Below are 17,200 nucleotides of genomic sequence, written 5' to 3' on the forward strand. Positions count from 1 at the left end.
ATATTAACGAAATTGCCGACGAGAAGAGAAGAGAGAAACCCAAAAACAAGCTCTGCTCCTCACATACTTAGTCTCTGCCTATAAATTCCTGTACCAATTGCCCTCTCTTTATCATTAAGATCCGATGAGCCCTCTAAACCGGGCGTACGACAGTATAATCACGAACAAGACTGCGCAGAACGTTCCCGTGAGACTCACGACCTTCAACAACAACAAAAACACACACCAATGATATCAGGCTGTAATGACCAATCTAGACTCCTGGAAACTGAAACGTGACTCTTACCCATTTGAAAATGTATCCATGGTCGTGGTTCCATGTATTGGGGATGTTCATGCCGAATATTCCCGCGATCATTGAGTACATTGATACACAGACGGTTCCAGAGCTTAACATTAGCTCTAACTGCATACATACAGCCATATATACATGGTATGCTTTATACACACATCAAAATCTTATCAAAGAAAACATTTACTAGTCTTATACTTTCTTTTTATATCCACTCTAACCTGAATCAGCTGATTTCGATGATTGTCTAACTGCAAATAAACAGTCATTGATTATATATATAGCCTATATAAGAGAGATTACATGTACATAACATTCTGAGTTTTCATTTTTGGCTTACCTGGATGTTAATGTAATCCTCTGTGTCATCAATATACTCACGTAGCTGCATCATGTTACAATTATACTTTTTCTAAGTCAAGAGGTGTCACACAGATTCACCACTAGAAAAGAAACAGGAACAAGAAGATAACAATACCTCATTCGAATTTGTTCAAAGTGCTGTCGATTTGCATAAAATATGCCTGTATAACAAAATCAAAAGGTTATTTAGATTTCATATGTAGCTGATAACACATATATATACAATGGTAGACATCACAACCTCCAGCAACATTTCAACTTCTTCAACATCATTTTCGTCGTCCCCGCGAATCGTGGCTAAACTTACTCTACTTGCTCTGGAAATCTTGGAACCAATAGTTGGGGACGTAGGATACCAAATGGGTTCATCAGAAACGCTAAGCGATGAAGATACACCAACAAGCTTCCTCGTAAGGTAGAGATCAGCCATATCACCATCATCATCCAACAATTGTTCAAGCTCATCCCTTACCTGCAAAAGGTTATGCTTCTTTTAACGAGTCTCTTTTAGCCTAGAGGTTGATATGAAACATGTGAAGAGGGATAATACTTAAAGTACAAGATGAGTTTATGACTCACTCTAAGACAGAGTTAAGTGTCATGAGGCTTAAGTATCTTACACAAATATAGACTCTATTTCACAGTGATATATGCTCACCTTTTGGACCCGAGCTGTCAATCGGGTCATGGCACTCTTCAATTTACGAACCCTTTCCAAGTTACGGCTACTTATCTACAAAATGAAACAATGGTCATCATCAACTGAAATAAAGTTGGAAACGGAGTAGTGATGAAAATAATTGCTGAGTTAGCTACCCTACGGTAGGGTCCCTACCTTCAAGGTAAGTTCATCCAAAGCAGGGTAAGCAGACTTCTCTAGTTCTGTTGTCCTTGCAGCTAGGAAACTACAAATAGCTTCCAAAGCCACCTCTAGCGCCCGGAATTCAAACGGAGACTCTAATAAACAGTATAACAAGAAGCACCACATTTCAAAAATACCAAAAGTGAAAAGAATGAATGGTTCAATGCTTAAGATGACAAATGTTGACTGGTACGTACCATCTTCTTCACCCACATCACCATCTCCATGACCACCGTGTGCCTCGCTTCCAACAGGCAAGCGTCTCCGAAACTCCTCTAGGACGGGAATAACATTTTCATCAGACGAATCCCGAATCAAAACCTGTAAAGCATTTTCAAGTAACCAAACAAAACCATCATCACTAAGAAAATGTTCCAAAGTGTTCACATTTAGCTACAAGCCAGTAAGAAAGAACACTACATATACAAAAAGTAAACTGATTCTGACCTCTTCAGCAGTGATGATGGCCTTTATATACTGCATCAGACCAAAACAAAACACTAATCAATCAAAACATGGATTAAACTAGAAAACAAAAGCAGAGGAGCAAACAAACAAACAAACATACAAAACAAAGTCCCAACCTCTAAGTTAAGAACAATGGCTCTCTCTCGACCCAAAATAGCAGAAGGGTAAAAAAGATTTGGGTCAAGGATCCGTAGATCACGAGCGTGGATCTGAACACGGTGCATAATCACGTACTTGTCAACGTCAAGCACAGTTTTTTCCCCTGTCGCGTCTATAGAAATCCAACTCCTCGATGACTGAGATGTCTTCCTCTTCGTCGCTACAACCGTCGATGATGAATCCACCGGAACAAGTTCTCCGTCAGGCGACATCTCCAATTCTTCTTCACAAATTGCACTCAAAGCCTAAAATATTCAGCGGGATTTAAGAAGAGAAAACAAAAAGTTAAAAGAGTTAGCAAGATCGAAACTTTTTTCCCTGGCTACAAGAACTGTTCATACAAAATAAAATACCCAGTTGGAATAATAAAAAGTGTGTTTTCGTAGTATCTGCTCCTTTTTTCCATTATTAAACTCCTCGAAAGTCGTTGTTCTGCTTTTTCAAATTGGTTTCTTCTTTTTTTATAAGCCTGGAGACAACAAGTACCATTGTTTTACGTCTTTCGACTTTTAAAAAGACGACGACGATAAAGATAGGCTTCGACGGCGACGATCACGATTTTGTTTGGCGTTGACCGAGAAGAAGATGATGAAGAAGAAGAAGAAGAGACTAGAAAATTTCAATTTTTGTTTTTAAAAAAGGTACATTAATTTTAATCATTTTTTTTAATTTAGAAACGCTCAAACAAATCGCTCAAGACGCGATTTACCAAAATATCTGAAATTTTGTTCCTTTTGTGTTTAAAGAATGCTCTGTTTAACAGTTCTGTATCATGGATTGGTCTAGTGATAGTCACTCAAAATAATAAGAAAACCTCAAATAATTTATTTTTGATATAAATTTCCATTTTTTTCCAACCCAAAATATATAGAAAAGGGAAAAAACCGAACCTTTCCTCTTTTTTTGTTTTGTTTATCAAACCTTTTCTAACAAATTATACTCATCTCTCCTTTGAGAAATCAATCTTTAGAATCAGACACTACTAATGTTCAAGGAGTGTTTCAAGCTACCCACGTGGAGAAGATGATGGCCTAAAGCAATCTTCCTCGTTCCAATTTCATCAACCACACTCAGATCCTTACACACATCGACCTTAAACCTAACCATCGCTTCTTCGTTTTCCCTCAGACGAACCTTCTCGAAACTTAGAAGGTGCTTAATAGGAGAACCGTGTACTTCCGGCGGCGTCGTGAATAGAAACACCGTGTGTGTCCCTTCTCTGTCTCCGGCGTTCGTTACCTTCAGTTGAACCTCGAAATCCAATCTTCCACCGACGGCGTTATCGCAATGCTGTCCGAACGCGTCCAGTGATTGACACTCCGAAGATAGGCAAGCGTGGCTCTCTTCAAGATTGAGAGAGACGAGCTTCGGAGCTTTAAGAAGCTGGTGCCTGAAATTACTGTAACTGAGCCCATGTCCGAAGGCGTATACGGTTTCTCCGCTGTAAAACCGATAAGTCCGACCCGGATACCCTCTTAATTTGTCGGGTCTCATGTTCATGTTCGTCATCGGAACTTTCTCCACGTAGGACTGAGGATACCACGTCATCGGCAAATTCCCACCTACCACAAATATAAAAAGTTCACCGGTTACCAAAATTCAATTGTAAACCGGACCGGTTAAATAAGAGTCTTACTCGGATTATGGCGACCGAAGATGACGTCAGCAATAGCGAGACCACCGGCTTCACCAGGGTATCCGACCCGCATGATACTTTTGATCTTCTTATCGTTCTTAGCGAATGTAATGTCAAACCCTCCACCGGACATTATGACTAGCACCACCGGTCCTTTTGCCGCCTTGGCCACATGGGTCACAAGCTCTTGTTGTTTTCCGGGCAGATTCAGGTCTATGCGATCTAATTTCTCCTTCTCAATAGATTGATCGGCTCCCATTACTAACACCGTCACATCCGCAGATGCCGCCCAGAGCCGCAGCTGAATCTAAATCCGCCGCTAAGCACGTCACGTTGTTGCAGCCACGATGATACTTCGTCGTCAACACAGTCCTCTCAAGTCCTTGCAGCGGTGTTGTATACTTGCAAGCCACGCCTGAATCAAGAACAGTTAGATTCGATTCACATTCCATGTTTTAGTTCATAATTCGATTTTAAGTTATGGATTTACCTTCGTAGTTTCCTATCATTGTTCTTGTGACATTAGCATTTGGTCCGATCACGGCCAACGTCTTGATGGCGGAAGGAGAGAGCGGTAACGAACCAGCTACGTTCTTGAGCAAGACGATGCCTTGCCTTGCGGTTTCTACAGCTAGTTCTCGGTGTTCGGCCGTGCACACGTCCTTGGGACCCAAACTACCATAGGGCTGATTCTTAGGGTTACCGTCAAAGAATCCTAGGCGCATCAGAGTAGCAAAATTGTTTGAAATCGCTTTGTTGATAGCTGCTTCTTTGATCATCCCCTTCTTGACCGCATTCTCTGTGTGGTTACCCAAGAAAGAACCACAATTTAGATCCAAACCTGCCAGTATAGATTTAGCTGCTGCTTCCTCTGGAGTCTTGGTATAGTGTTGTGCACCATACAATATTCCTAATGAATCGCAGTCCGAAACAATGTACCTAAAACAAACCCAAAAAAATTTGAAACCGCACCCATCGTAGAATTAGATATGGTAATCAGAGACTATTTTTTCTACGTACCCGTTTAATTTCCATTGACCGCGGATTAGACCCGAAAGCAAACCAGGATCCGCGCAAGTGGGTTTACCGTTAACTTGGTTGTAAGAACACATGATACAAGCCACTTTCCCATCAGTCACACAACTCTTAAATGGTACGTTGTATGTATCATCCAAATCTTGTTGTGTCACCTAATCCAACACACACTGAACAGTTACGGGAGATCATACAACTATAAATGTACTTAAATCAGACCAAATATCAAAATGAATTACCACGGCATTAAAAGTATAACGTGAAACTCCTTTCCATTTTTCAAGGTCATAGGCGGTTGAGTGTTTACAGCAAGCAGCGACTTTTAGACGGTTAGGATTCCCACTGTCAGTCTCCTGAAGACCTTTAACATATGCTACCGCGTATTTGCTCGAGAGTGTTGGGTCCTCGCCTGGAGTCTCTTGTCCTCTTCCCCATCTCGGGTCACGAAATATGTTCACATTAGGTGACCAATACGTTAATCCAGCCAATCCCACATTGTACATTGCCCTCGCCTCCGTGGACACAGCCTTAAACCAATTCATATAATTAACGTTAATTTTTCAAAGAAAGCAACCGTCATCTAACATATTGTGGAAAAGTTCAAGGAAATGTGATATTATATTATTCTTGTACTTTGCCAATAGCCTTGAACAAAGAGACATTGAATGAAGCAGCGGTGAGAATAACTTGAGGGAAGCATGTGGCGCTAGGGACAAGCTTGGTGAAACGAGTGGCTGGTCCGATGAAAGATACCCCGTGAAGTGCCTCTGCCCACCACTCATACGTCGGAATCCCCAAGCGGCTAGCACCGTTTCCGCTGCTCCCTAAAAATCTTATCTTCTCTTGCAACGTTAGACTCCCAACGAGATCGGCGACTCGGCTTTCGATTTTTAGTTTGGTGTTGCAAAACCCAAACCTGGCAAGAGAATTGTTTCCTGAAACGTTGCAGGCGAAAGCCGAAAAAGACTGGGCGTTTGAGGACTCGAAGACAAAAGAGATGTAGAGCAAGAAACAGAGAAGAACAGAGGAGGGTGCTCTGTTTCTTCTTCCCATTGTATATGCTTTTTATGTTGAATTTGTTTTACTTGTTAAATCATAGATAAAACAAGAAAATGCAAGAATATATTTGAATGCTTTGCTTTTGGTAATTTTCATCATTAATCATCTTTGACTTATAAAGATTTTTGTATTGAGAGGTTTGGTGGAGTCAAAGCATCCTTCACAATTACCCAAACTTATATTAAGTATCCTTTTATGGCATAAAACAACACATATTCAAATACTTGTAATAAGGAAAACGTAATTATCATTATCTGCCTAAGTTTGGTCGATAATATATCTAATCGTGGGACAGTCAATGAGTCAACCTTCTCCAATATCCCACATCGGTTTCTCTACTCAAAATTTGTCATTTTACATATTGCACCAAATCAACACTCTAACGTCGAGCTATGTAACGAGAGCTTGTAACCCAAGTGGGGACTATAAGACGGTGGAACGCTGACTCGACCGACGGGCCGGATCTGTTGTTGGCATGGTTTCGAACCGCCCAGTCCAAGCTGTGAGTGGTTACGAACTGAGCAAAGGTTTGGTTCGGACCTTTCCTAAAGTTGGAGGGTAATGCGTGAGGCTAGCTTCACAGAGCAGCGACTACCTCCCACTCTAAGCAGTGGATGGACCACGGTTCGTCGCCACACTGATCCACCATGATCTGCTGGTTCGTACCCAGCCTGAACCACCATTTTTTTCTTTTTAACATTTTTAATTTGCTATCTCATTTTATTTCATTAATGGATATATATATATATATTTACTATTTTTGTAGTGTGAACCACAATTTTTTTTAAAAACAATTTTAATTTCCTATCTCATTTTATTTCATAATAATATATTTAATATTTTTCCAGTTGAAAATAAAAAGATCCATCGGATCAAACAGTAATGTTCAAGGAGTGTTTCAAGCTTCCCACATGGAGAAGATGATGGCCTAAAGCAATCTTCCTCGTTCCGATCTCATCAACCACACTCAGATCCTTACATACATCGACGTTAAACCTAACCACCGCTTCTTCGTTTTTCCCCAGACGAACCTTCTCAAACCCTAGAAGATGCTTAATCGGAGACCCGTGTATTGCCGGCGGCGTGGTAAACAGAAACACCGTGTGGCTGCCCTCTCTGTCTCCAGCGTTCTTTACATTCAATTGAACCTCGAAACCCGATCCTCCCTCGTCCGCGTTCTCGCAGTGTGGTCCGATCGCGTCCAGTGATTGGCACTCCGACGATCGGCAAGGGTGGCTCTTGTCGAGACTGAGAGAGACGAGTCGTGGAGCTTTGATTAGCCGATGGTCGAATGTAGTGTAGCTGAGCGTGTCTCCGAAGGCGTATACGGTTTCTCCGGCGTAGAATCGGTAAGTCCGACCCGGATACCCGTTTGGTTTGTCGGGTCTCATGTTCATATTTGACATCGGAACTTTCTCCACGTAGGATTGCGGATACCACGTCATCGGTAAACTCCCGCCTAACCGAAAGATAAAACCACCGGTTATTTAAAATTAATAAACCCGAACCGGTTTATACCTGGGAGAAAACAGAGTCTTACTCGGATTATGACGACCGAAGATGACGTCAGCGATGGCGAGACCACCGGCTTCACCAGGGTATCCGACCCACATAATGCTTGTGATCTTCTCATCGTTCTTGGCGAATGTAATGTCAAATCCTCCACCGGACATTATGACTAACACCACCGGTCCTTTTGCCGCTTTAGCCACTTGAGTCACTAGCTCTGGCTGCTTCCCGGGAAGATACAGGTCAACCCGGTCAAGGTCCTCCTGCTCAATTGTTTGATCTTCGCCCATAACGAGCACGACAGCATCCGAAGAAGCTGCCAGAGCTGCGGCTGAGCCTATATCCGGTTCTTTGCACGCCACGTTAGAACAGCCAGGCTGATAGGTAGACGTCACCGTTTCTGCCAGTCCCTGAAGCGGTGTTGTGTACTTGCATGGGTCACCTGAAAGATAAATACGTTCTTGGTTTCACACATTTACGCTTATCGAGACAATGATCACTACTCTTTCGTTTGTGTTATTTACAATTTACCGTGGTAGTTTCCAATCATCGTTACGTCGGCTTTGGCGTTTGGTCCAATCACGGCTAACGTTTTGATGGCGGAAGGTGAGAGCGGAAGCGAACCAGCAGAGTTCTTAAGCAAGACAATGCCTTGCCTTGCGGCATCTCTAGCGAGTTCTTGGTTCTCAGCGGTGCAAACGTCTTTAGGACCAAGACCACCATAGAGCTGCTTCTTGGGGTCTCCATCGAAGAACCCCAAACGCATCAGAGTGGCGAAATTGTTTGAAATCGCATTGTCAATAGCTGCTTCGTTAACCACACCCGCCTTGACCGCTTCCAATGCGTGTTCATCCGTGAAATGATAACAATTTAAATCCAAACCTGCCAAGATAGATATGGCCACAGCTTCCCCTGGAGTCTTGGTATAGTGTTGGTTTGTATAGAACACATCTACTGAATCACAATCCGAAACAATGTATCTAACAAAAAACCAAACCGATGATTTTATAAACGGGAACCAAACCCTTAATTCATTGAACTAAACAACTAGAAAAAAGCAACCTTACCCGTTTAGCTTCCATTGACCACGGATCACACCGGAAAGCAGATCAGGATCAGCGCATGTCGGTTTACCGTTAACTTGGTTGTAAGAACACATGACACTAGCCACATTCCCATCAACCACACAACTCTTGAACGGTGGTTGAAACGTATCAGCCATATCTTGTTGGTTCACCTAATCCAACACAACACGAAAAAAAAACAGATAATAAAACAATGAAATGTATTTGATGTGACCAATAACAAAAGTTCCATAATATTCAAAGAATCCAAAAAAACTCTCTCTTCTTACCACGGCGTTGAAAGTGAAACGATGGACATCTGTCCAATTATCAACGTCATAGGCGGTGTAGTGTTTGCAGCAAGCGGCGACTTTGAGACGGTTAGGATCTCCACCGTCAGCCTCCTGAAGACCTTTAACATAAGCCACCGCGTATTTGCTCGAGAGTGTTGGGTCCTCGCCTGGAGTCTCTTGTCCTCTTCCCCATCTTGGGTCCCGGAATATGTTCACATTCGGTGACCAAAACGTTAAACCGGCTAATCCCACATTGTACATTGCCCTCGCCTCCGTCGATACAACCTTAAACCAATATGTAAAAAAAAAAAAATTATTGAAGGTAAAAGCAAGAAAACACTCCTGTCTAAAGCATCAAAAAACAATATTATATAAGAATCATTACTTGTGCCCTAAGAAACAAAATCTCTCATTTGCATAATGAGTGAATTGTCACAATACCCAAAAATGAGGAAAATTAAAAAGGAGATAGTTCTTTCACCTTGCCAATGGCTTGGAACAAAGACACATTGAAAGAAGCGGCCGTGAGTATAACTTGTGGGAAGCTAGTGGCGCCACGGATTTGACCGGAGAAATTAGTACCACTTCCGACGTTAGAGACGCCATGAAGTGCCTCCGACCACCAGTTGTAATCCGGAATCCCAAGGCGGCTCACGCCGACAGCTTTGCTCCCCAAAAACCCGATTTTCTCCTCCAACGTTAATCTTCCGACAAGATCGGTGACTCGGGCTTTGATCTTCAACCCCGTGTTGCAGAATCCAAGCGCGGCTAGAGAAGGGTTTCGGGTGACGTCACAGGCGAATACCGGAGAAGACTGAGCGTTCGATTGCTCGGAGATGCAGAGGAGGAAAGAGAGGAAAAGAGTGGAAACAGAGGAGAGTGCTCTGTTTCGGCTTGTTAACCAAGAAGAACTCATTGTATCTTTTCGCCTCGAGTTCTTTTTCTTTGGTTTGTTTTTATTGTCTACTGATCACTGTTATATACTAACAAAAGTGGTAACGCTGGTTGGCACATTGTTAATTTAAGATAACAATTTTTAAAAGTTGTTTATATATATTTTTGTATTTATTTAGAAGTTGCAGCCTTCGAGATGAAATGTCACTATGAATAATAATGACATTTCCTGCTCTCTGTTAGAAAAAGGTTAATAGTCTTTATGTTAACAAAAACATATTTCATAGTCGGTTTTCTAAATTCTTGTCTCTACACATATATTTTTTTGTTTGATTAAACTTAGTGATTATTGTCCATATAACTTATGTCATGTTGTTTTCTTCTGTGGCTACTGCCTTTTACTTCTTAGTGATCCATCCAAACAAGCCCCTAACTTAAGTGTAACCAGCCTTCATTGTTTTCTGAGTCTGTGGCTGATAGATTTATATTTGCATGACACACCGTCACTCCATGTCCCCAACATTGCCATGCTCATGACTCACTTTAACAAAACCAAATAAATAGTTATCTGATCTATCGACTTATTGCTTTTTTTTTAGTTAAGTAGCATACTTAGTAACCAAACACCTTTTATTTAGATACCAATTTTTCTCATCATAATGATTAATTATTTTCTGACCTCAGAATTGTTGTGATCAAAACTTTATGTACACTATTGTTTCAAAATTGTTAGGATTGGACAAAACATCTTGAATTTGTAAAGTTCGATTTCACCTATATGCAAAGACTTTGGATGATTTGGTCATATATTATTATTTTAAAGTATGGATATGACATATCGAGGTTACATAGTCAATATAGACATAGGTAGTTATTAAAACACAAATGGTTGCATATGCATCGGTTAAAAGAACAGCTGTTAGCGTTTATAATAATTCGTTTTTATTTTGAATAAGAGTATATATGTACGAGAAAGGTGTTTTTCTATTTTGGGTATTATTTTGAATCGTTAGTAGGTTTGCGGCTTTCAGTGCCATCAGCAGACATTTTGAGCAAACTTTGCTGTTGGATGCAGAATACATAGCTGTCTCTTGATTGGTCGACGGCAAATCTACTTTCGACGTACTAAAATAACAAAGTTAGTAGTATGGAAGGAATAAGAAATTAGGTGTCATGTCTTTTTCTTATTTTAATAACTGTGAATATTCCTCTATTTTTTGTAATACAATTCAACGAAACAGTAAATTATAATCTATGTGCGGCTGAGTTGTTCATGGTAGGATTGTGTGTTCGTAGTACACTGAAGTCTGAATAAAAACAAAATTAACCTAAAAATTTCGGAGGCACATGCATCCCATAAGCATGCAGCCATGCTGATGCAGCTATATATATATCTCTGCCTTTTTTGAACACGATACTAATTCAATAGCAAACTCGGAAATTCAAAATACAATCACTTTTTTTTTTGTCTTCTAATATATCGTATTGAGAACATCTTATAAATGATATTGATATACTTTACAATAACTTTTTAAAAACTCAAAATTCTTCTTCAAGAATCTAATGGGGTTTCCATGAATTAAAAATCCACAATATATACAACATTTCACATATTCTGATGGTTAATTAAAACTCTATTTTGAGCTTGTAATCTATTGAGTAGTGTGACCAACCGCAAGACTTGGAAACTCTAGATTTACGTAAGAAAATTATTAAATATTGATAACGATTGGTCATCTAATTAAAACAACGAAAATCTGGCGCAAAATCGGACTGACTGTATGGTTACTTTATAAACTCATATTGTATATATCAAACTTAATTCATAGCCTATAGGTTAACAAAAGAAGAAGACGAAACTATTTGGGCTATCACGATATGTTTCACTGTTTCAATAAAGAAGAGAATATATACACAAAATGTTAACAATGGAATGGACCACATTGGCACCAATAAACCTAAAATCAAAAGTTTAGGTTCGTTGGTCATGAATGAGATGATGTGGACTTTAACTGGAGGATACAGACATAAATGAGTTGGCTTCTATCGTGGAATATCAACATCATCATTTTGCATAGATACTGTATTTTAAACTAAAACATTTTGTTTTTAAAAAAAACCAGCTGAAATGATATTTTGATCAATACTGCAATTTTTTGTTTACACCATTTATAAATATTTGATTCCATGATATATTTTGTTTTCTTTTCTCATTTTTTCATGTTTGTTGTTCACTATCAAAATAGTATGAGTTTTGCATTGCTAGTTACAAATGATGTTTGCTACATTTCAATAATGTATCTTCCGAACATTTTTCACTTTAAACCACAAATGCATATATTTGTGTACGTTAGTTAACTAGAGGTCCAAATGGTCACATATACTAGAAAGAAAAAAAGAAAGATGAAACAATGAAGTTGCTTCAGATTTCCCATTATAAGGGATGTTTATAAACACCATTCCCAGTACGATTCAACATATACAAGTAAAACTACACAGACATTTTAGGAGAAAGCCCGTTTTATATAACGAAGATACTTACACAGTCAAATCCAATCGAATGGCACAAGAAGAGCGTGCCGTACTCTTAACTCTGGTCCTTGTAAGGTGTCCAAATCAATTTGCTAACATCTACATCAAGACCACCTCGGCCTGCAGCTTTCAAATGTCTGTCCAGAACCTTTGGATCCGCACAGATCACGTGTTGTCCTTTCCTGTACTGTATCAGTTCTAGGCTCTGAAGTGTGCTTAATATATCTTCCGCCTTGATCGCTGTCATGTCACTCAGCTCCTACATCATTGTACATGAAACAGAGACAGATGGGCAGATCCTTAATTAGATCACAGAAATCAAGATTAGCCTACGAATTTCTATCGTTCTGAAACACAATCTAACCTTGATAGAAATGTTTCCTTTATGTTTTTTTAAGATATCTAATAGAACACGAGTCCAATAACCTCTGTAGCTTAGTAAGCCTAGATCCGACAAGGGTCTTTCCGGTGTCCCAACTTTTCCCTCTTTCTTTGACAGTTCATAGGCTGCAACTCAGAAGGGCAATCGGTCATTGTTTTTATCGGAATGGGGTTGAGAAGACCAAAAGAGTCAAAGTGTCAAAGAACTCACAAAAGGCTATCAAGAATTTTCCATAGCCTTTTCTTTGATACGAAGGCAGGGTTAGAATGCAAGCTAAGTTGTATGCTTCTTCCGAATGCTTCTCCTGTACCCAGTAGAAGTTACGTTTTATTAACAAACCAAACAATGGAAACCAAACATATCTGTAAATAATGTGCTGTATTACCTTTGAGAAGTATCCAACCTTGTGGCACCCTCGATCATCACATTCGCAAAGAACGTAGAACAGAAACAAATCAACGTCGTAGTAAAGAGTTTTGTGGTCAAGAAATAACTTTGCCAGGTAACAGAGATTCTGTGCATAAACCTTGTTCTTTTTGCCATCAACCTGTAAGATTGGAGTACAGTTAGAGAAAAGATATTTGGAAAAATTTCTGCTTGGTGAAGATTTACTTGTTGATGTACAACATAACCAAATGAGAGATAATAACTAATAAGCATCCATATACAAAAAAAAACAGGTGATAAAGTTAGCAATATAAACATCATTTCCAGTGAAACAAGAACAATACCAGATACAGATCTCGGGATATTACCTCAAACATTGACAAGGTACCACTTCGATAAATTTCATCACCAGGGGGGTGCTTCAGGTCACACTTTCTCTGCAGGGAAAAGCTACAAGATAAATAAAAGTATGGTAAAATGGTAATGCAACTTTACTGAACCGTGAATATAGATATGCAAGTCGGTGAAAATATTCAACAGAATCTAAAAGATTGGCTACTATCTTCAGAAATGAAACTGGAATGCAAGAACAGAGAAAACGGATGTGAAACCAAAAAATATTGAACCTCGCAGTGGAAATAAAGTTATGATGCTGACTTAAAGATAAAGAAAAACAGTTGCTCACCATATGCCTTCGAAGCTGCTCTTTGCGTTTCATGAAGTTCAGGCAAAACTCACAAAAAAAGAGCTTCACGCAGTCATTGTATTCTGGCGGAAAAGGGAAGAAGTACCAAGTCTCAATCTCATATTTTCCAAGCTCAACTGTTGCTATGTTCTTCACTTTCGTGAACTCTTCATGTTCACGCAAACTTGCTGCATCCAGCTCCTCATGACCCTACATAACACAAAAATCTCGAATCAACTTAAGCCTGATGTTTCCATGAATTGCCTTGAAAAGGCATCAATTACCACTCACCTCTACATGAGTCTCATCAATCTTCCTCTTCTGGTGGCGTGTCTTCTTCAAGCTCGTTACCTAGAAAACATAAGACATAATTCTCTGCTCAATGAAAAACGTAGAAGAGAAAACTTACGGAGACTTATGCAACTAAACAACACAAAAACTAAAGAAAGCACCTTTTCTTCCACTTTTTCATCTACAGCACACTCTACCGAGTCAAGGTCTAGTTGGTCCAGATGAGTCCATTCATCCAGTCTCCTATTAACTGCAGTTTCAGAAAACAAATCACTAAAATCAAACATTCAAAACATACACACACTGATGATTCCATCAAAAGATTTAACAACCACCAACTTTATAATCACTTTACTCAATGCAGAACTTAATCTCCTTCTCAAAAATCTCACACAGCTTGTTTTGAAGCCAAATCTAATGACCCAATAGATAAAGGCTCGAAATTTAACTTCCTACATTATACACCCTAGACAAAAATTTCCACCTTTTTGAGGTTCAACCGTACAAATCAACCAAAATTGAAAACCCTAGATCAAAACGTGATGGGGGAGTTAAACGACGTACACTCAGTGTAATGAACGTAATACTCGTAATCATTCGTACAGCCGTTATGTATCCTCCGGCGCTCAATTACTTTCACGGGATGGTGTTTGCCGTCTCTCCACCGACACATCACGAGAGTGCCAACTTCGAGAGGAAGCATTACCATTTTCCTCTTCTTCGACGGATCAGACATTACGATCGCCTGATCAAGAGCTAACGGAGGAGGATGAGACAAATCACCTCCGTTCATTGCCGGAGGCTTTTGATTCGACGACGAAGGTGGCGGTCCGGTGCCGTTAGTTTCTGTATTTGCTGACGATCCCATTTCTCGGTCGGGTCGGCGGAGATTACCGGGTGGGCTTTCTCTCTGATATGAGTTAGAGACTTAGAGAGGAACTAGAGAGATCAAAACGGACGCTTGAAATAAGTTAGGCCCATCAGATGTTACTTTTCACGCAACTTGGGCCCTTCTTTACGGGCCGAGAAATAAATTATTGATATTTAATGTTGTGGACATCTTTTTAGCCAAGTCCATATGTATATAAATCAAACTGATCACTGTTATTAGTCAGATAAATTTGATCATGTAAGAACTATGTATCTTGAATCATTTTTGTTTTCACCAAAAAAAAAAAAAAAAATTTGAATCGGTTTTTTTAAATCTCTTTGTATTAAATCTCTTTGTATGTGATGGCTGTTTGAGCTAATTTAGACGTTTAAGTTCTTGTATTTATCTCTAGCTAGCTAGGCTATGAATCTAGATAACTATGTTGTCACGAAAAGAAAGCAAAAAGCTATTAAATGATTTCGTTAGCAAAATGGATATAAGTTTCATTGAATCTCACTGACAGTTCGTTGTGTCTTTTCATTAAAACTCTATGAATGTGAGGACTGAGGAGACACAAAAGTCAGCGGAAATATCGAAGTGAAGTAAACAAAGAGCAGAGATTTTAGTGTGTCTCTCTGCTACTTTCTGAGTTTTTTTTACCAACAAGTGTGGAGCAAAGCTCTGTTCTTCTTTTGTTTTTTTTTAATGCTTTGTTTGTTGTCATAGGTTTTCTTTTTATTATTGGGAAGGTAAAAAGAGATTGCAACTGTTTTAATTGAACTTCCATATTCATTAATTAATTCGAAGACAAACGAGCCAGTACACTTTTCTCTCTGCAGTCTGCACCATCCTCTATATAAATGTACCCAATATGCTCCTTCTTTGGCTTATACGATTATATGTATATATATCGGTTAATTTAGACATGAGTTTTTGACTTGATAACAAAATAGTATATCGTTTATGGAGATCTTATATTTCATTATGATAAACGTTTTTATCAATACTAAATATAATATGTCGTTAGCTATTTCACAAAAGTCTAATGGATACGTTTATAGACTATATATTATTTGTTATTTTTTTGTTTAGTGGTAATCGAATATTTTCTTCATACCCATTTCTATTTTTTGTACTTGATATATATAATAAGTGTATATATTTTATGTAATCATGATTATTACATATAAACATTCGAATGTGAGATATGTATACGCAAGACGAAAAATGAGGTAATGGAGTAGATTCATACATATGCTATAAATTCTAAAGAATACAATAGAATACAAATATATATATACGATGAGAGTATACAAAGACAAAAGTCCACAGTAATGATAACACTATTTAAATAGGGTTCTTTCATGGCGTCATGGTTCTTATTCCCGAAAAATGCCCGGCCAAAACTTGTATACAACCAAACTACAAATCAAGAACTTATTATGAATTATATATATACGAAAATGATAACAATATTAAATATATGGTGGTACACAACTCAAGCTAACCGTTATGATTATTCCACAACCATTTCTCGGTCAACAACAATATATATTATATATCCTAACAAATTCTTATTTCGTATCCATTTTAATATATATAAACACTTTCCATAATTGCACCATTACTCACACTTTATAGCATAATATAGTTACTATTAATGGAAATGTCACCTTGATTAGATCAATTCCCCTCCTCCTCCTTCCCCACCGCCAAAATTTGGCGGTGGTGGCCGCGAAACCCATGACGTTGTCGTCACCGCCTGAGAAGCTTGATCTTGCGGCAGGGGAGGAGGATTTCCTGGATTATTATTGAGTAGCCGGATCTGCCGTTTCAAGAACTTAACATAGCGTATAGCTTCGTCGAGCATTGAAGCCGTATCCATCTTGGTGCCACCTGGCACTAGTCTCTGGAGAATTCTGATCCTCTCACTGATTCTCTCACGGCGGTGTCTAGCAGCCACGCTCTGAGGGTCGTCGGAGATCCTGACGTTACGGCGTTTGGGTTTCTTGACGCTTGCTGGGTCTATGTCGACCGGCTGCATGGCTGCGATCTTGTACATCATCTCCTTCATAGCATCGAGTTCTTCTAGAGGCTCTTCTTCTTCTTCGTCGTCTTCTTGATCTCCGGAGAAAAGAGTGGTGGTTGCGAGGGAAGATGAGAGGGGAGTGAAATGAGAAGAAGAGAAAGGGTTGAAGATATGGAGGTGGGTGTGTTGGTCCATGACCATACCGATTGGATCATTATGATGTTGATGATGATGGTGCTCATTCTTGTTGTTGCTGCTGTTGATGATGTTGTTCCAAGTGTAATTTTGGAAGAGAGATGGGTTCATATTATTATAATTATTATTCATACTTTATGTTTGTTTGATTTGTGAAGATTTTAATGCCTGGGGCGAGCTCGAGGCATATGTGT

At 39.3% G+C, this 17,200-nt stretch overlaps 3 protein-coding genes and 2 pseudogenes across 4 annotated transcripts; all 5 read right to left on the reverse strand.

Annotated features, from left to right (window-relative positions):
* LOC104734967 lies at window positions 15-2,525 on the reverse strand (annotated as a pseudogene).
* On the reverse strand, window positions 3,096-5,868 carry LOC104734968 (annotated as a pseudogene).
* LOC104734970 (beta-D-xylosidase 3-like) lies at window positions 6,667-9,686 on the reverse strand. Its single transcript, XM_010454667.2, has 6 exons — window positions 9,222-9,686; window positions 8,738-9,025; window positions 8,451-8,620; window positions 7,915-8,363; window positions 7,415-7,825; window positions 6,667-7,333 (listed from the first exon to the last, which is right to left on the reverse strand). The coding sequence occupies exons 1-6, from the start codon at window positions 9,654-9,656 to the stop codon at window positions 6,747-6,749; spliced, it is 2,340 nt and encodes a 779-aa protein (XP_010452969.1). The 5' UTR covers window positions 9,657-9,686; the 3' UTR covers window positions 6,667-6,746.
* Window positions 12,039-14,827, reverse strand: LOC104734971 (histone acetyltransferase of the MYST family 2-like). 2 transcript variants are annotated; one of them, XM_010454669.1, is made up of 9 exons: window positions 14,476-14,827; window positions 14,073-14,161; window positions 13,912-13,971; window positions 13,621-13,830; window positions 13,304-13,372; window positions 12,934-13,095; window positions 12,759-12,852; window positions 12,531-12,673; window positions 12,039-12,425 (listed from the first exon to the last, which is right to left on the reverse strand). In XM_010454669.1, exons 1-9 carry the CDS (start codon window positions 14,777-14,779, stop codon window positions 12,222-12,224), a joined length of 1,335 nt encoding a protein of 444 aa, XP_010452971.1. In that variant the 5' UTR covers window positions 14,780-14,827; the 3' UTR covers window positions 12,039-12,221. The 2 variants fall into 2 exon arrangements, with proteins under 2 accessions (XP_010452971.1, XP_010452970.1); XM_010454668.1 differs by having other exon boundaries at window positions 12,759-13,095.
* LOC104734972 (transcription factor HEC3-like) lies at window positions 16,034-17,186 on the reverse strand. Its single transcript, XM_019234767.1, has one exon. It carries the CDS (start codon window positions 17,136-17,138, stop codon window positions 16,461-16,463), a length of 678 nt encoding a protein of 225 aa, XP_019090312.1. The 5' UTR covers window positions 17,139-17,186; the 3' UTR covers window positions 16,034-16,460.

This window comes from Camelina sativa, chromosome 13 (assembly GCF_000633955.1).
Source record: "Camelina sativa cultivar DH55 chromosome 13, Cs, whole genome shotgun sequence".
NCBI classification, from domain to species: domain Eukaryota; kingdom Viridiplantae; phylum Streptophyta; class Magnoliopsida; order Brassicales; family Brassicaceae; genus Camelina; species Camelina sativa.